Here is a 19882-nt window from a genome sequence, read left to right as displayed (position 1 = left end):
AGAAACCCGCCCAGCAACCCGTGACGTCATCAGGTCTTGCGCTCTGACAGCCCTTCCCCTCTTCAAGCAGGTTGGGGTGCTCCGCTCTTACAGTCCAGGTGGTGTAACCCCGATTGTAGCCTGAGGGGCCCTCTCGTGGACATCCATGGAAATGCACCCAAGAGGCAAACAAATTCAGCACATGTAAGCACTCCAAAGAAAGCCCCACAAGTCAGCTCAGACTCCTCCCTGCTCCTTCCTCGAAGATCCGCCTCCATCCCGCACCTCGACTCTTGATTTCTTTTCCTTTTGTCGATTCGGTCATCGGCCCGCCGGGCCTAGCGTTTCCCAGAAGGCCCAGCGCCGGGAAGGGGTTTGCAGCTGCTCCGTCATCGTGCGGTCCGACGCGAGCCCGCGCTCGCGTCCAGGCCCGGCCGGGTTCCTGGTCCCCTGTGCGAGGGTTCACGCGAGGCCCCGGCTTCGGTCTCCGGAGTAGGCCGCGGCCCCGGGCGCCATGAAGCAGGAGGGCTCGGCGCGGCGGCGCGGCGCGGACAAAGCGAAGCCGCCGCCCGGCGGAGGGGAACAAGATCCACCCCCGCCGCCGGCCCCCCAGGATGTGGAGATGAAAGAAGAGGCGACAACGAGTGGCGGGCCCGCAGCGGAGGCGGACAGCAAGGCAGCGACGGCGACGGCTGAGCACTCCCAGCGAGAGCTGGACACCGTCACCTTGGAGGGTACGGGACCCTGGGCCGGGGACGGAGCACGATACAGGGTGACAGCGCCTCTGGGAATCCAGCCTCTCCCTGGGATCCCAGCTCCGGCTTCACCACCCCGGATTCCTTAGGTTTACCCCAAAAAGTCCGTCCCTACCACCCTGACACTTTCGACCCCAGCCCCAGTGATTGAACTTTCTCTCCAAGCTAGGGACTCCTCCCTGAGGATCCCCTCTTTGAAGTTCTCTCTAACCTCTATCTTCCTATTTATATACCACTGGACTGATTCTAGCTACCGTGGTATATGATTAGTCCCTCTGGAAACCAGTGTTTGTGTCTGCGTGTGTGTGTGTGTGTGTGTGTGTGTGTGTGTGTGTAAAGGGGGCCAGGTTAATACCAGAGACCGATCCCTGAGTTTTAAGACTTACGAAACGTTTCTGCTGTCTTGACCTTTAGCAAAATCCCCAGAAGAACCATTTTTACCTAGTTAACTACCTCTTTTGTTAATTGAAGTCCCCAAACGGTCCCATTGCTCTTTTCCTCTCCCGTCAAGTTTTTATTCTCACTGTTCTTAAGGATGTGAACACACAGACACTTCCAGGTTTTTAGGTGTTATCTTTGTTTGAGTTCCTGCTACCTTCAGCCTCAACTCCTGTATACCAGTCTCCTCTCCCCGTTTCTTTTCTCCTGGATACATGTTCCCAATTTTCTATCTCCCTTCTTGTTCCTCCAAGTTCATGTTTTACTTTTCCTACTTAGAGCATCCTGTCTACATTTGGATTATGCAGAACAGGAGCTTCCCACTGTGACCCTATTGCTATTTTCTTGGTCCTTAATCAAGTGGGATCAGTCTTCTCTTTTCCTAACTATGTAAAAAACTAGCTCAAAAATATTGAGCTAAGCAAAACTCCTGGGTGTTAAGCTCCCCCTGCTTTTGAGGATGTGGTATTGTAGACTGCATCAGCTCCTACTCTAAAGTTGAAAACAGGAGCAGTCTTTAGTAAAGACCCTTTTAATTAAAATAATTATAGCCATACAGTGGCAAGAGGTGCCATTCATTAATGCCTCCTGAGTGTGTGTAGGTGTGTTTGTATGGACACACATAAATGTATACACATAAGTATATGTGCATATAATATAAACTTCATTTTTTATAAATAATTCAGAAGTTTGGAAAGTATAAGAAGTCTAAAGTAGCAGAAAAGAAAATTAACCATGGTTAACGTTTTTTCAATGAATTTCTGAGCTGCTCTTCCATAATTGAAATCAAGTTATATATGCAGTTTGGAACATGGCAAGATATAACAAAGGACGGAGGATTTGTAATATGTGTATTTTCATTTAGCACACCCATAAACACAGTCAGCATTCAATTTATTCAAGAAACATTTATGGAATACATAATATAGTAGCTAAAAGTACAAGCCCTGGGAATAGTTTCTTCAACTATATAAATGAGAGTAATAGTACCTACTTCATTGGGTTATTGTGAAGACTAAAATGCTTAGAACTGTGCCTGGCATGTGATGAAAACAGTCTTTAGTAAATACTGTGATCAATAACTGTGGTTTTTTTTAATGTTTTTATTTCAATATATAAATATATTGAAATATAACATATACAAAAAAAATCCCAATAAATTTCAAAGTAATAACTGCTGTTTTTATACTGTAATCATATTATTATGCCCCAGGCACCCTGTGCTATGTGTTGGGTTTACAGAGGTGACTAATAAACTACCAGCTGTGTTCCCTTATTGTTGGACATTTAGTTTGTTTCCAGTTATAGTTAGCTGTGTAACAGTCACCTTTGTGCCCAGATTTTTAATCTGTTTTTGTGATTAGTTCCTCAGTAATAGATGCTCAGAAGATGAATGTCTAAACAAAAAGGCATTTCAGATTTTTGATGTTGTCCAGAAAAAACTGTACTGATTTGCATTACACCAACAGAATGTAATAATATCCTTTTGATTAAACTCTATTTTATCATTTTAAAAAATATATTGTTAATTTGGTTGTTGAAAAATACTTCCATTTGTAATTATCTGAGTACTGGTGGAATATATGTTTCGTGTCAGTTAGCTATGTCTTTTTTCTATTGTGCATTGTCTGTGCCCCAATTTTAATTCAGATTATGCAGTAGAGCTCCTAACCATTTGTACTGGCTCTTTATCTAATAAGGGCATTTATCTGTGGTTACATTTGTTGCAAAAAAATTTCCTTTGTTTACAAATTATTCAAAAGTTTGTGGATTTTTTTAAATGGAATCAAGTTCATCAGTCTTTTTTCCTCATTGTTTAAGTTTAGAAAGTCTTCTCCTGTTTAGAGATCTGAAAAATCCCTATGTATTTCTTTTCTTTTTCATCATTTTGTTTCATTTCTTCCACTTCTTCCTGTCACCCTGTACTCCAGCTTTGTTTTTCGTCACTTGGCTGTGTATTAAAATCAGTATATGGAATCCATACGTATTTGGCTTCATCCTATTAGGTTAAAAAAGGTGACTCCCTAGACCTACTTCACTAGAGTGTTGGAGAAGTAAGAAGAGTTAGAGATAACATGTCAGTTTTTCTCCTCCGGACTTCCGCAGACATCAAGGAGCATGTGAAACAGCTGGAAAAGGCAGTTTCGGGCAAGGAGCCACGATTTGTGTTGAGGGCCCTGCGGATGCTTCCTTCTACTTCACGTCGCCTCAACCACTATGTTCTGTATAAGGCTGTGCATGGCTTCTTCACCTCAAATAATGCCACTCGAGACTTCTTGCTATCCTTCCTGGAAGAGGTGAGTGGGTCAGGCCAGCTTAAAGCATGTGGGCTCGGCCACAGACCTCTAGGATGCAGCTTTATTTTCTGTCCCCTAGACCTGATTTATTACCTCTGTACAATGAGGAGCAAAGCCAAAGAAGCCCATTTTAATACTCATTTGCCCATTAACAGCACCCCACTCTGCCCACAGAAACCATCCTTCTGGCCTGTAGTATCATTCCTTGTCAGGAAAAGGAGCTAGGAGTCAGAATCCATCCAGTCAAATTCATTACTCACTGCCTACCAACAGCTGTTCCAGTCAGGTTACATGCCCACTGTCGTAGAAGGTACCACCGCCATCTTTGCCTTAAAGCTTCGTTTTGCATGTAGTGGTGAATTTGGATCCCAATTTGACCCTGTAAGACTTGGGCAAGTGACTTAACCTCCCTGTGTTTCATCTTCTTCTTTAGTAAAATAGGAAGAATAAATGATTTGGGGGAGTAGAGTATGCCTAAAGCAGTTAGAATACTGCCTGGCCCATAGTGAATGCTGATAAAGTCAGTTCAGTGGTGGTGCTGGTGTCTCCATGGCAGGAGAGACCTTATCCTTTCTGCTATAAAATCTCCCTCATATTCAGGGGACAGTCCAGGTCCTGCCCTTTCTCAAACTGTATTGACCCTTCCAGTGTGTCTCAGATGTGAAAACTCAGAAAATCCCTTTGGGTAGAATAATGGAGTTTATTGTCTGGGAAAGGGGAAAAATGTATCATCCCACACGTATCTTTTTAGCCTTCACAGCTCTAAATTCACCAAACATGAGCCTCTTTTGAGCTAACAGTAATACATTATTTCTTCCAGTTACAATGACTAGATTTGAAAATAAGGACTATATATGTATTAGGGTTCTCCAGAGAAACAGAACTGACAGGTGTATGTATATAAATATGAGCATGTGTGTATAACTACCAAGAGATTTATAGAATTTGGTTCATGTGACCTTGAGGATTGCAAGTCCGAATCCTGTAGGGCAGGCCACAAATTGGGAATGCTTAATGAAGGTTTCAATGAATTCTTCAGGAAAAGTTAGCTTTTTTTTTTTTTTTTTTTTTTTTTTTAAAGGAAAGACAGAGAGAAGGAAGGAAGGATAGAAGGAAGGAAGGAAGGAAGAAAGGGAAACATTTTTTCTTGTTTTATTGTATTTTGTTTTTCCGTTTTTTGTTACATGGGCTGGGGCCGGGAATCGAACCGAGGTCCTCCGGCATAGCAGGCAAGCACTTTGCCCGCTAAGCCACCGCGGCCCGCCCGAAAAGTTAGCTTTTAATTCTCCAGGAGAAAGACATTCTTCTTTCTGACTGCTGAAGTCATCAGTTGAAGACCTTAAAGGGACTTGATTGGATGAGATTCTCTCATTGAAGGTGACCTCCTTAATTGATTGTAGTTGTAATCAGCCAGGGATGCAGTCAAACAACAAACGATTTAAATCCATGAAATAACCTCACAGTAACAATCTGGCTAGTGCTTGCTCGACCAAACAACTGGACACCATAACCTAGCCAAGTTGACACTTAACCATCATATTATGTATGTCCGTTTTTCCCAAATTTCTTTTGTTCCAACAAAAAGCAATTTTTTTATATCACTATTCTTGCTTTCATCTCTAGTTGAAGATGAAACTGTAGTTTCATCTCATAGTTGGTGCTCAATAAATTCTTTGTTGATTGCTATAACTAGGCTTTTCTGTGGTAATAACTCACATCTTCTCCTAGCCTATGGACACAGAAGCGGATTTACAATTCCGTCCCCGGACAGGAAAAGCTGCATCGGCACCCCTCCTGCCTGAAGTAGAAGCCTATTTACAACTCCTTATGGTCATCTTCCTGATGAACAGCAAGCGCTACAAAGAGGTATCCAGGGCACAATGAGATGATAAATGTGCTCTGAGCACCTTAGGGGCTTCTGGGGGAGATTATTTCTAGTGAAGAGATGGAGGGAATCAAAGGGTTATGTAAACCCATCCCTGTGACTCTTCCCCTGCCATGGGTATGTGCTAACCTCACATCCAGGGAGGACCCTTGTCCCCTGCTCTGGGCACCATGGGAAAGATAAAGAACTGGCAGTGGGCATTCATACCTGTCAATGGTACAGTGCCAGTATGGTGTATTCTTTTGGGAAGGATAGGGAATTTGGAGATAGGAAGACCTAGATTCAAATCCCAGCTGATGCCTTAGGTGAATTTCTCCCAGCTAGATATAAAATGAGGATAGCAATGGCCTCCTTATGAGATTATTGTTGGTGTTAAATAAAATGACATGTTTAAAAGTACTTGGCATAATGGCCCACATATGGTAAACCTTTGTGATATTTTAATAAATGCCAGCTATTTGCAATTTGGGGATGAACAGCTTCATTTCGGATACTACATTTCTTCCACTCCCTTTAGCTTGGGCCAGCTTCCTTATCAGTTACAGCCACCGCCCCAGAAGTTCATACTCAAAAAATGACAGTTCTCAAGCTGAAATGGCACTGTTCCTCAACTCTATGTTTTATTGTTTTCCTGTCTTCATTTCTGTTTTTTCTTTCTTGGCTTTGTCCCCAGGCCCAGAAAATCTCTGATGACCTGATGCAGAAGATCAGTACTCAGAACCGCCGGGCCCTGGACCTCGTGGCTGCCAAGTGTTATTATTACCATGCGCGGGTCTATGAGTTCCTGGACAAGCTGGATGTGGTGCGCAGGTACAGGTGCTCAGGGGTCTCAGTTGCAGTCCTTGGGGTCAAAGACCTGGTCAGCCACCACCACAAAGCTGTGGACTTGGGGAGGGAGGTGAGCTGATAAATGTATCCCAGGAAACAGGGATAATGGTTAAATTGCCCTGAGCCAGGGGGCAGGGCAGAGGTTATTGATAGAGACTATAAATCTAGATGAAGAAATGGAGATAATCATTGGACCGTTAAGAACTATTCCCCAGGCTTTCCTTCATCCCACATCAGGTAAGGATTGATTGATGAGTCTTTGTGAAGGGGCCAGGCTGGAAAACATGCCACTCCTGCTCAGAACCTGCACTGGCTCCCCATTTCCCTTAAGGAAAAGCCAGAGTCCTCACTATGGCTTATAAAGCCTGATGTGATCTGGGCCCTCTGCTCCCTCCCTGACTTCCTCTCCTGCTGCTCTCCCCCGGTACTCCTCTCAGCCGTACTGGCCTCTGTGCTCTTCCTTGAGCATGCCAGACATACTCTTCAGAGTCTTTGCACTTGCTCTTCTCACTGCCTACAGCACTCCTTTCTCTACCTCTTTCAAGCCTTGGCTTGATTGTTTCCTTCTTGATGAGCCCTACCCTGACCAAAGCTATTTAGAATTGTAACCCTATTCCATCCTTCCCATGACATTGCCCGTTGAATTTTCCCCGATTTCTCCATAGTCCTTATCGCTGTCTCTGCATGGTATACTTTTCATGATCATTGTCTGTCTGCCTCACTAGAACGTAAGCTTCCTAAGGGCAGGATTTTCGTCCCTTTTGAACACCTAGAATGAGGCTAGCTCAGTAAGCATTTGATAGTTTAGTGAATAAACAGAAAGGTAGTGTGTACCACTATTTTAGAAATTGAGGGATAATGGAAAGGTTAGGGGCAGTTTAAAGAGTTGTGCTTTGAGGCCCTGACCTCTTTTTTTCTCTTTCTTGAAGCTTCCTGCATGCTCGGCTCCGGACAGCCACCCTTCGGCATGATGCAGATGGGCAGGCCACCCTCCTAAACCTTCTGCTGCGTAACTACCTACACTACAGTTTGTATGACCAGGCAGAGAAGCTGGTGTCCAAGTCTGTGTTCCCTGAGCAGGCCAACAACAATGAGTGGGCCAGGTACCTCTACTACACAGGTGAGCAGAAGGCCCACCCACAGGTCAGAAGGTGCCTTGGGCTCACCTGGTGTAAATTTCCTAGGGGGTGGTACATGAAAGGCACATTTGCCATTCTGTTTTGGGGTTGCAGGTTGGATGATATTAACTGTTAACTCCCTCTCTTACTCCCAGGGCGGATCAAAGCCATCCAGTTGGAATACTCAGAGGCCCGGAGAACAATGACCAATGCCCTCCGCAAGGCCCCACAGCACACAGCTGTGGGCTTTAAACAGACGGTGAGCGGCAGTTGTCATGTTCATCTCGTACCACTTTAGTTCTGTTTCCCTGCGGAAGGGGCTAGGGAATGCATCCTTCATCTTCATTATCTAAACAGTAGTATCATGGATGAGATTTTTCAGGGCATATCAAGCAGACATTAAAAGACAGTTCTCACAGCTTATGTTCAGAGTATTCTCCTTGGTAGATAGGTTTACAATATTTCTGATTTCCCAGTACTCTTTGCAGTCTTCCAGTTGTGGGCCCAGTTTGAGTATAACCTCCATATTCTTACCTGATCCCTCCCATGCCCAGTTGGGAGTGGTAATGTTTGTGGCCAGGGAACCCAGAAAATCTCCATGAGGCTGACTGGTTCAAGTGGGGATAAACCTTGACCACTGATAGCTGTCAGGCACTAGGTATTTTTTGAGGGTTAGCTTTGGGATAGTAAAGAAGGGTAAGAAATAGTACTTGCCTTTGAAGAGCTTTAGTCCTTACCAACAGACGAGTATTATATGTAGCCCTGCCCTTCCTACAAAAGCTTGTCATTCAGGTCACATCACTTGAGCCTCATAACAGCACTTTCTGGTAAGGATTTGAAAGAAGCAAAGAGATTGCTGGAGTGACGTCTTTGGCCAGTGGACAGTGGGTGAGGGAAGTCCAAGGAAGAGAGAGGGCAGGGAGCACCTCATGAATCCGTGTATCAGCCCTCTTGGATGCTACTTTCTTCTGCCCATACTCCCCTCCCCACCCCACACATATCTCCTGCTTAGTGCTTTCAAACTTGAATGGGCGGATGAATCACCTGGGGGGGTCTTCTTAAAACGCAGGTTCTGATCTGAGGTTTGGCGTTTCTAACAGGCTCCTAGGTTGTGCTGGCACTGCGTACTCTGAGCAGCAGGGCCCTAACTTGGCTGCCTCAGGGATAGATTCAGGCCTTCTAGCATGCATGACTGTAGCTGTCTTCTTCACTTAAAATGTGATGCCTTTCTCTACCCACTCTTACTATCTGTCTTTATTTAAAGTTGCTTTTCTACCTCTGCTCTTTATCCCTTCTTACCTCTCTCTTCCAAGGCCCATCACCTATTTGCTTAAGTCTCTTGAGGCTGAAAGTACCCCCAACCCTCCCTCCTCCCTTCTTAAGTAACCATTCTATCTCCTTCCTGGCAAGTCCAACATTATCAGCTCTCTGAATTTCTTCACTGCCCTTTCCTTGACTCCTACCAGCGTGACTTCTGTCCTAGGCCCTGAAGCTCTGCCTCCAGGTTTCTGACCTGACCCTTGCTCTGCTGCCTTTGATACTGGTGACGGCTTCCTCTTTCTTGTGGCCTTTTTCCTTCCTGACACCCTCCTTGGTTTCCTTAGCTGACACTTCTTTCTCTGTCCATCCCTTACTTTTAGCTTTCCCTGAGTTTCTGTCTGAACAGAAACTGTTCTGTCTTCAGTTCACTTTCTCTTCTTGGGTAATTTTGTCTATTTTCATAGATTTAATTCTCCCCTCCATGATGCATCATCAAAGTACATTACTAACTCTGACCCTGTTTGTGAGGCCCAGACCTACAGATCACGAAGCCATCTCTGCCATTGCTTACTGCTCCTACTTCCTGCTTCCCTTTGCTTTTCATCTCTTTATCCCCTGGTCTCCCTATTTTCCTGCGTTTTTTTTTTATCTGTTCTGTTGACTGAAACATCCTCCCTCCATTTCTGCTTTGTCATAATCTTTAAGACACATATTAAATGCCACCATCTGTATATAGCTTACTGCAGGGGACAAGGACATCCTAATGAGTATATGTGGAGGGTGGAGGTTTAACCACCCTGCCCCCTGCTTTCTCCCTTCCCTGGTGTGGGCATGATCACCACAGCCCCTTGCACCCTTCTCATAGCACCCACTACATCAGCTCCTTGATTGTAAGCATTGTCACCTCCCCCTTTGTTTTCCTTGCATGGTGCCAAATCCACAGTATCCAGCCTTCTACTTCCACATACCTCTGGTCATTCACTGAGGTTTCTCTAGTCCTCTCTCCTAAGTTCCAGCCTCTACCCAGATATCTATTTGTACACATTGTTCACCTCCTGTCCCCTGGCAACAGCCTTCTTCCCTAACCAGCATCTCTGACTGACTCACATTCCATTCCCTAGACCTCTGGTCTCTGTTCCCTCCGCCATTTCTGATCCATAAAAACTGGGTTCCCTGTCTGGCCAGGTAGGCCAGGTGAACTTGATCTGAGGGCTAAGTGTAGCCAAAAGGGCAGTGGTCCCTGGTACCTGGCTCCAGAAGCAAAAATTTGTTTCCATGCCCAACACAGATTTGGGTCTTTTCCCCCATAGTCTGTGGGCCTAATTGCTGTACCGCCTTTCTCTATTTCCCGGTATGTCTAACTAAATCAAAGCCCCATTTCATTTCCTTCTTCCCTCTGGTGGGCCTCCCTGCCCACTGTGTTTCTGTGTGACACTGTCCAGGTGCACAAGCTTCTCATTGTGGTTGAGCTGTTACTGGGAGAGATCCCGGATCGGCTGCAGTTCCGTCAACCCTCCCTCAAGCGCTCGCTCATGCCCTACTTCCTTCTGACCCAAGGTAAGCCTGGTCTCCCTCCCAGAGCCAACCATATCCTTTACCACTGTGACCCCTTTGATATATGTACCCATGTGCAGTATCTGATCCATTCCTCTACTCCCTCCAGCTGTCAGGACAGGAAACCTAGCCAAGTTCAACCAGGTCCTGGATCAGTTCGGAGAGAAGTTTCAAGCAGATGGGACCTATACCCTGATCATCCGACTGCGGCACAATGTGATCAAGACAGGTGTGGGTCAGGGACTGCAGGGCTGCTGAAGAGCAGCGCAGACTGGGCTTCTCCAAGGGACAGGGCAGCCTCATGGGTATGCTTGGATGCTTGAGGGGTCTGTGCCTACCCTGCCCACCGCTCCTTCCCCCCAGGTGTACGCATGATCAGTCTCTCCTATTCCCGAATCTCCCTGGCCGACATTGCCCAGAAGCTGCAGCTGGATAGCCCTGAGGATGCGGAGTTCATTGTTGCCAAGGTGAGGCTGGTTCAGAACTGAAGTGGCCCGGGTTATCACCTCTGGCCTTATTTCGGGTGGGGGCAGTGGTGGGAAGATTGGCGAAGGAGGAGAACAGATAAAGCAGTGGCATTGTCTTTTCTATGAGAAAATAGCAGTGAAGCGGGAAGTTACCAGAATGTGTGTGGGTGGGTGAGAGTGTAAGAAGCATAGAGGAATGGATGGACAAGATGGGCTTTCCGATGACTTCTTCCTCTTTTCGGATCCATAGGCCATCCGGGATGGCGTCATTGAGGCCAGCATCAACCACGAGAAGGGCTACGTGCAGTCCAAGGAGATGATTGACATCTATTCCACCCGAGAGCCCCAGCTAGCCTTCCACCAGCGCATCTCCTTCTGCCTAGACATCCACAACATGTCTGTCAAGGTGGGAGCTCTCAGCTGACGGGGAGAGCAGCAGGCCCCTCCTCCACACCCAGGGACTCCTCAGAGGAAGATTGGTGGCAGAATTTTCAGCCCCATCTAAAAAATGACGGGGTACCCAGAAGTGGGAAATGGCTTTGCGCTGGTTCCATGGCCAGTGGTAGAAATATAGCTGCTTCCATTGCTTTTAAGGGGTATGGCAGGCAAGGAGGAATAGAGCGGCATTATGAGTTCAGGGTCCTGGATTTGGTTCCACTGCTAATAGGACTTCATTTAACTTCTCTTAACCTCTGTTTCTCCAACTGTGAACCTGACAGAAGGGTGTCACCTGCCTTGCCTTCCTTCACAGAGTTGATAGGATTAGATGAAATCACAGTATTAAGGCACTTTAAAAACTTTAAATTATTGTAAAATGTGAAGTTGGTATGTAGTGCCACAAAAAGTTATGAATCCCTTATTCTGAGTCAGGGACTGCTTTAGGTGTTGTTACTGTTTGGCCACCATGTTTCTTCCTGATCTCTTTCCCCACCACGAAACCTGGGATATTACTGCCTTTCTTAGCATCTGGGAAGTGCTGTGCTCAGCCTGACACAAGGCCCTTTGTGATGTGGCCCCTTCCTGAGTGTCCAGCCTCTCTTCCACCACCCGGTACACACACACTCTCACCCTCTCACCCCCTACCCCAAACCTCTCTTTTTCTCTCTTCTCTAGCACCACTGAAATCAGGCCTTCCCACGTTTTGAATTATTTGCCTAGAGTGCCTTTCCTCCATTCCTACAACCAGTCCAATCTTTCTCCTCTTCCTCATCATCAGACCTCTCCCTCCAATCGAGAGTGTTAGTCACTTAGTTCTTTGAGTTCTCTTACTTTTTTAGCACTTGCCACATGGTGGTATAATAATTAGTTTCCTGCCTAGCTAAATTGGAGAGCACAGATTTGTCTTTTCATCTCAGTGTCTGGGATACATAGAAGGAACATAATAAATGTATGTTGAATTAATGCCTTCTTTCTCTCTACTGTCTTTAGGCTATGAGGTTTCCTCCCAAATCGTACAACAAGGATTTGGAGTCTGCAGAGGTGAGCTTCCTTCTGTTTAGGGAAAACTCAAAGATTAAAATTCCCTGCACAACAGGAAGAGGGGAAGTGTCTGAAGGGCTGGGAGCAGCACTAAAGTCTTGGCAGTCCCTGAGTTTGGGGTGGGTCTGGCTGGATGAAGCAGCAAGTGAGAACACCTGACCAGTCCTCAGCAGCCTGGCCCTCACCCCACCTCCTTCCCCAGGAGCGGCGTGAGCGAGAGCAGCAAGACCTGGAGTTTGCCAAGGAGATGGCTGAAGATGATGATGACAGCTTCCCTTGAGCCGGGAGGCTGGGGAGGGGTGGGACGAGTGGGGTTGGCTCTTTTCTCTTTCCCCCTTGGGGATCCATTGCCAGGAGTCGCCCCCCTCTTCCTACACATGGCTCATGGACTGTGTATGTGCAGGGGGTGAGGGGTGCAAGGAGCCAGCCACCTCACTTCCCTCCCCCCAGGGCCCCTCCCCAGCCGGCAGCTTAACACATGGTGGGTGGGCAGGTGGCCTCCCAGGGCAGGGTCCTGGCTAGTGGTGTGGGCAGCAGGATGGGAGAGAACAGCCATGTGCTCTCCTCTAGGGAGTGGGGGACTGAAATTGGGACATGTGTTGGGTTGTACGTTTTTTGAAGCTTCAATTATGATTTTTAAACAATAAAAAGTTCTCCAAAGCTCTTTATGCATCAGTTACTATACTTCACTCTCATACCTTCAGTGTTCATAGGCCCTGATTTTTTTCTGGTCTTGCAGTATTAGCCCCCCCAGTGTAATCTGGTGGCCTAGTGTATCTGTAGACAAGGAGAAGGCATAAAGATAAGGTGAAGGAAGACTGGGTTGGGATCAGAAGAGCCAGATCAGGTTTGCTCTTTTACCCAACTGGCTGTCAAATATTGGGCAAATCACTAAACTGCTCACGCTCCTTAACCGCATCCGTAAAATAAAGGATTGAATCAATGACCTAGGTTTAAAATTTAGAATCTGAACTTTCGGACACTTGAGTTCTAGAAATACGTGAGAGTCAGAGAGAAAAGGGTCCCTGCAAGTAGACGACGGGGTTTGCCCAGTTCGCCCTTATGGAATGGTTGATGGACTTCTCAGCAAGGGCAAAGCTGACGGGGTGAGGTAGGAGGGGGCTCCCCTTTGACTGCATGTGATGGGAGAATGTACCTGCCTGAATCTCCCTCTCAGCCATAAGACAGTGCTCCCTGTATTGGGTCATTTAAATTATTCATGTGTTCTCTGGCTGGCATCTAGGAGGTTGGACATGTACTCTGTTACTGCCAACCTGTGCTATCTGAAAGCTATCTTGTGAGTCTGCCTCTGCCTTAACTCTGATCCCTCTCCCTGTTATGCTCTTTCCCCACCTGGCTGAATTCCAACATCCTTCTAGATTTGGTTCATCCCACATATTCCATGCTTTCCTGACCCACAGCAATCCCCCATCCCTGGTTCTGTAGTACTTGGTTTTTCTTAAAAAAAATAAGACTGTATAAAAGCCTTATCTTGCCAACAACTGCATAAGCTCTTAAAGAGCACCAGGCATTTTGTAAACTTAGCGGCCTCCTGGGGCCTTTCCCAGTACTTGGCTCACCATATGCATTCAGTAAAGTGTTAGGAAAGGTATGGTGTGCTCATCACCAGCTACAGATTTTCATCTCCCAACATTCCTAACTTCCATTCAGCACATGTTCTGGACTCGTGTTACGTTGGTTCCCACTTAAAGTTTCTGCCAACCCTTGATGTAATCCAACGCTTAAACTTTCTTTGTGAGACAGCACTTCCTCTCGTTTTCCCCAAACTCAACCCTCTATCTCCGTGGGAGGAGTTTCTATTCTAGCTTCCAAACTTCATTATTTTAAGGATTCTGATCCATTTGCCCATTTTATGTTTTGATTTTACAGATCAATTAAAAAATCTAATAGATATATTTTTTGGAGGCTAGGACAGGTCCCACTCATTTAAACAAGTCGTTGTGGCAGAGCTGGGAACTGAGCCCATACTTAAGTGATACCAAGATGCAGTCACTTTCTTCCGTCAAGCTGCCTTGCCTTCTTCCAGCCTCAGTCTGTGCTCTCTTATGTTTCTTTGTCTCCATGTGGCTCTGTCCTGGCCCTTGATGTTTTACTTGAACTTTAATTGTGACTTTCTTTTTGAGTGTGTGATAAAGAGACCTGTAGGGCAGGTGAGGTGTGACTGCCCGAGGCCCTTTCTAGCCCCCTTCCCGGTTCTGGTTGTAATTCATGTTCCTCCCTATGGTACCAATCTTGCTGAGCTTGTAAATCTTAATGAAGTCCTGTAACCCAGAGTGCCTCAGACCTTCTTGATTGGTAATAAATCGGCAAGAGTTTATCACCCTGTTACAGAGTTTGGGTCATTTGCCATCATTTCTTGGTTCTTGCCCACATTGACTCTATCTGTTCACTGTCTTAAAGCTTCTTGTATTCACCCCCATTGGTCTGGCTTTTATTTCCTGGAAAAGCTAAGTCACCTTCATGCTTTTGAGTTCACTGTATTCCCCACCCAATTGTGTGATTGTTGTTTGTTTAAACTACAGAAAAGTACAAAGAATAACAGCAAATACCCATATCCTTATACCTAAGTTTAGTAAAGTTAGCATCAAAGCAGAATTAAAACATAACAGCTAGGTAGAATTCTACCTGGTTCCCCTCCTCCCTGGAGGTGGTCCCTCCGATGAATTCAGGGCATAGCCTTCCAGTTTATACTTTTATATTTTTCCTACAAAATGTAATACAGCTTTGAGGTTTCTAAATTTGTGTAAACAGCATATTACATGATTGCAATGTGCTCTTTTTAGCTCAGTATTGTTTTTGAAATCGAATCACATTGATAAGTGTGCCCAGCACAGTTCTAAGCAATGAGGGCACAACAATAAAACAATAAAAGGCCCTTTCCTCTCGGAGTTTTCATCCTTGGAGGGTGGAGAAGGATATGTGGTATGAATAGGCCACGCTCTATTTAGCCGTTTACCTACTTGTGGGCATTTAACACATTTCTATGTTTCCTCTTACAAACAGTATTGCAAAGAACATCTCTGCCAGTGTCCCCTTGTCCTAGAACGTAGTTGGCAAGCTTGTTCTTAAAGGAACAGATAGTTGTTTTAGTTGTAAGCTGCCAGAATGTGATATACCAGAAATGGAAAGGCTTTTTAAAAGAATTTACTAGGTTCCAAGTTTACAGTCCTAAGGCCGTGAAGATGTCCAAACTAAGGCATCCAGTGAAAGATACCTTGACTCAAGAAGGACAATGATATTCAGGGTTTCTCTCTCAGCTGGAAAAGTCACTTGGTGATAACGACTGCTAGCTCTCTCTCCAGGCTTCTTCAACAGCATCCCCGGGGACGTTTTCTTTATGCATCTCCAAAGGTCTCCAGCTATGTGGACTCTGTTGGTTCTGTTGGCTCTTTCCAAAATGGTTCCCTTTTAATAGGCTCCAGTAAGCAACCCCCACCTTGAGTTGGTGGAGACACATCTCCATGGAAACGATCTAATAAAAGGTTACCACTCACAACTAGGTGGGTCACATCTCCATGGAAACAATAAAAAAGATCCCACCCAGCAATATTGAATGGGGATTAAAGGATATGGATTTTCTGGGGTCCACCACAGATTCAAACTGGCACATAAGTACTTTAGGCTTGTGGTCATACGGTCTCCATAACAACTACTCAGATTTGCCTTTGGCACAAAAGCAGCAGCCATAATTTGTGAACACCAGAATTCGAATTTTACATGATTTTTACAGGTCACAAAATACTCCTCTTTTGACTTTTTTTACAAGCCATCTCATAATGTAAAACCTGGTTTTTTAAAAATATTTTTATTTAAGAAAACAAACAATACACTTAGAACTACCATATCTTAGCTTAACTATAGGCAAATTTAAATAAAGTCTCCATATAATCATTGTAAAACCTGTGTTTGCACAGTAAGTTTCATAAGCCAATTTGATATTAAGGCAACAAAGAAAAAAAACTACAAATTCAGATAGCAAACTTCTTAAATTCTAAATATTAAACACTAACTTAAATACCATTTGATCAGCTGTCAAAACTGAATGTTCTCAAAATAACAAGTAGAAAATTATTACAAATATCTACATTGTATAGTAATGACCTATGTAACTAAACACTTTCTGATTTCAGGAAAATATGAAGATACAAATATTTTTACAATTAACATATGAAAATCTCAACCACCTAAAATGGATATTTTAGTTAGCTTATCTATAGGCATATTTAAATAAAATATATAAGTAATTATTATATAGCCTGTTTGTACAGTATGTTTCATAGACTAATTTAAAATGTAAAACCCATTCTTAACTCAGTCTGGGTCTGCTGATCCCTGCCATAATGCACGCCTGAGAGTTAGCATTATTTGGTCATAGGATACGTACATTTACATGTTGTAATGGATAGTGCCAAATTGTCCTCCAAAAAGTTTTACTCCCTATCTGGGGAATTCCTGATAGTCTTGCAAGCAATGGGGACAACCAATTGAATAGACTGAGCCCTCAATCTTGGGGTTCACCCCTATGAAATTTATTCTTGCAAAGATGAAGCTAAGCCTACTTATAATTATGCCTAAGAGTCAAGAGTCACCTCCTAAGAACCTCTTTTGTTGCTCAGATGTGGCCTCTTTCTCTAAGTTAACTCAGCAAGTGGACTCATGGCCCTCCCCACTACAGGGGACATGACTCCCAGGGGTATAAATTTCCCTGGCAAAGTGTGACATGATTCCCAAGGATGAGCCAGGACCTGGCATCATGAAATCGAAAAAGATTTCTTGACCAAAAAGGAGAAGAGAGAAATGAGACAAAATAAAGTGTCAGTGAGTGAGAGATTTCTATCAGAGTCGAAAGGTTATCCTGGAGGTTATTCTTATGCATTATATAGATTTTTTTTCAGTTTATGGTGTATTAGAGTGGCCAGATGGAAGTACTTGAAACTGCTGAACTGTATTCCAGTAGCTTTGATTCTTGAAGACAATTGTATAATATATAGCTCTTACAATACGACTCTGTGGTTGTGAAAACCTTGTGTCTGATGTTCCTTTTATCCAGGGTATGGACAAATGAGTAAAAAAAATAAGGATAAAAAATAAATAATAGGGGGGGATAAGGAGTGAAAAAAAATTGGGTAGATTGAAATACTAGTGGTCACTGAGAGATAGAGGTAAGGGGTATGGGATGTACAAGTTTTTTCTTTTTATTTCTTTTTCTAAAAATGTTCTAAAAATGATCATGGTGATGAATACACAAACGTGATGATACTGTGAGCCAGTGATTGTATACTTTGGATGGACTATCTGTGAACATAGATCAATAAAAATATTTTTTAAATAAAATAAGAACATTTAGAGCTTGAACTGAGACTCTATAAAAATTTCATGCACTAAGTTTGCTTCCTATAATTTCCAGAGGGTTCCTAGGCCAGATAAATCCTGAAATCCAAAGGTACTAGCCTCTCCAAGATTATCAACTAATTACACCTCCCTATCCTTTGTTGCTGACACCCCTTCTCAATAAGAAAAAGTCAGAACAGGCATTGCCTAAAGATCTCTATAGATTGGGAGAAGGATTGAAGGAGGAGTTATTACAGAGAAGACAGGATTTAACAAAGGAGTACAGCTGCCGAATCACTATATTGTTATTTCTTTTAACCTCCAGTCTTTTGGGGTAGCTAGAAGGAAAAATCTGAAATAGTGGAATGTGACCCATACCAAACTATGAAATCTGTTCTGTAACTACTTGTTGAAGTGTACTCTGAAAACTATTGCTTTTTCTTTATTTTCATTGTATGTATATTTTAAAAGAAAAAAACAAAACAAAACAGGTGTTGCAATCTGCACACCCCTCAGCAACAAATGAAAATTACTCTAGAGTCTTTACAAGGATGCTCCAAGTTCAGTGCCTGGTGTAAACAGGAAGACTGAAGGGAAGTTGCCTGCCAGTTTTGGCCATAAGAAAACCCTTAATGGGAAAGCCTGTAGGAAGCTGGAAGGGTGAATAACAGTCAGGGGTCTCTGGAGCCAGTTCCATTGCTGGAAGATCATTTTGGTCTCTGAGCATCTGGTCTAGCTCAGTCCCTGTGTGTCATGGCCAGTAAGAAGGCCCTTGCTCTCTACTTGTCTTCACTCTCCCCTGGGTGAAGCGAAGTCTGGATTGAGCTGTTATCCAAGCTTTGTCAGCCATCTGGACCAGAAAGTAGTGTAACTGGGGTTTGAGAAGACGACCTGGCTGTAAATACTGCCTAGCTATGCCTTGGAATGAGGCCTTCCCTCATCTGTAAATGGGAATAACACACACCCTAGAAGTTAGCTGGTAAAGTGAAATGAGAGAGTGTAACGGAGGGTGCCTGACACACAAGGAGTGCCCAATAATGCCAGCCAACATTCGGATTTCCTCCCTGCTAGATGGATGCCAGAACACTTCCTGGAACAGACGCTCACTTCCTCTGGAAGAAGCCCATTCCATCTCCTAACACTTCTGATGGTTAAAAGTGCTTTCCTTTGGCTGAGCTGAAAACAGACTTGCTGTGGCTATCCCAACCTGTCCCAATTCTAGCCTTTGAATCTGAACAACAACCCTATCCCTCTCTTTCCCAGGCAAACCAGCCTGTTTTCTTCAAATCATGATTCTGAGTCCTTTCACCATTCTGGTCATCCTTGTTAGAATTAACATTCTCTGAATCAAAACTCCAATACACGTGGATTGTCTGTGAAGACATAAGTAAGAGTCCAAAGCTGACCTGGCCACATGGGAGGAAGGCCATTCATTGGTTAAGAGATTAAATGGTTGAAAGTGGTTAAAATGGGAAATTTTATGTTGTATATATGTTACACAATAAAAAAAATTTTTTTTGAGAAGGAGAAAGAGATGCAATTGTTAAGAGTTAAAGATTGGCACAGGGCAGACCTTGGTTCTGCAACTTTAGCAAGTTACTTAACATCTTTTGAGGTCAGATTAGTCTTCTGTAAAAAAGGAAATGATTCTCATACCTACCTCATAGGCTTGTGGGAAGGAATGAATTAAATAATGCAGAGAAAATGCTTATTTAGCACAATGTCTGGCATATGCAAAGTACTTGATACTTGTTGCTACTTGGAGGCTTTCCAAAGAGCAAGAGGGGTTGTTTAAAAATGTGAATCTCTGATACATGTTGATGTTTTATGGTTTGTTAAATTTTTTTTAATTAATAAATAAATTTTTTTTTTAAATGTGAATCTCTGTCTGGGCCGTGCGACAGTGGCTCAGTGGCAGAATTCTCGCCTGCTATGCCGGAGACCTGGGTTCGATTCCCAGTGCTTGCCCATGCAAAAAAAAAAAGTGAATCTCCTGCCCTCCACAGTTTTACTAAACCCCACCCCACCTAACCCCATACCTCAGAGGAGCTGGACATGAAGCTGGCTGGACATGAAGCTAGGCTCAATCTGTGCCAGGTAGCCAATCGCCCAGACTGAGGTTGAGTGGGGGACACAAGCGAGAACCAGAGGGCAGGATGTCAGCATACTGAAAGGTGAGATTCCTGTAGTCTGTGGCCACCAGGGGGCACCCCTGCCCCAGAGATGGCCCCTGGCCAGCCAGGACACAGCCACACCTCATCCAGACAGATCTCTGTTCCTTGGGACCTTGGGAGGTAAAGTGGGACAGAAAATCAGAGCCTTGAGTGTAGGTCTGTTCGATTGTCCCGCACAGTACACACAGCCTGGGGGAAGCCCTCAAGGGCCGAGGCAGAGGCCTGGGTTCTGGCTCTGACTCTGCCACCAGTGACCTTGGGAAGTCACTCCCTCTCTGGCCCAGTTCACAGGGTTG

At 44.5% G+C, this 19882-nt stretch overlaps 2 protein-coding genes across 2 annotated transcripts in view; one reads left to right on the top strand and one right to left on the bottom strand.

The window, feature by feature from the left end:
* Window positions 1-325: 325 nt before the first annotated feature.
* Window positions 326-12724, top strand: PSMD3 (proteasome 26S subunit, non-ATPase 3). The gene is made up of 12 exons (XM_077164499.1): window positions 326-713; window positions 3279-3469; window positions 5198-5335; window positions 6028-6164; window positions 7112-7302; window positions 7456-7559; window positions 10003-10117; window positions 10224-10343; window positions 10478-10581; window positions 10832-10987; window positions 12010-12060; window positions 12263-12724. The coding sequence occupies exons 1-12, from the start codon at window positions 494-496 to the stop codon at window positions 12338-12340; spliced, it is 1605 nt and encodes a 534-aa protein (XP_077020614.1). The 5' UTR covers window positions 326-493; the 3' UTR covers window positions 12341-12724.
* Window positions 12725-14745: 2021 nt separating this feature from the next.
* Window positions 14746-19882, bottom strand: part of MED24 (mediator complex subunit 24) — a 35701-nt gene continuing 30564 nt past the window's right edge. The window contains exon 28 of the transcript XR_013177552.1: window positions 14746-19698. The gene's annotated coding sequence lies outside the window, so the exon portion shown is untranslated. The remainder of the gene's footprint in view (window positions 19699-19882) is intronic.

The sequence above is a fragment of the Tamandua tetradactyla genome, chromosome 6 (genome assembly GCF_023851605.1).
Source record: "Tamandua tetradactyla isolate mTamTet1 chromosome 6, mTamTet1.pri, whole genome shotgun sequence".
Lineage (NCBI taxonomy): Eukaryota > Metazoa > Chordata > Mammalia > Pilosa > Myrmecophagidae > Tamandua > Tamandua tetradactyla.
The sequence above is the reverse complement of the archived record's forward strand: the minus strand, read 5'-3'. Positions and strand labels throughout refer to the sequence as shown.

Coding starts and splice junctions, on each gene's coding strand:
- PSMD3 (XM_077164499.1), top strand. CDS start 494: ATGAAGCAGGAGGGCTCGGCGCGGCGGCGCGGCGCGGACAAAGCGAAG. Junction 6,165..7,111: donor AAGCTGGATGTGGTGCGCAG/GTACAGGTGCTC, acceptor TCTTTCTTGAAG/CTTCCTGCATGCTCGGCTCC. Junction 10,582..10,831: donor CGGAGTTCATTGTTGCCAAG/GTGAGGCTGGTT, acceptor TCGGATCCATAG/GCCATCCGGGATGGCGTCAT.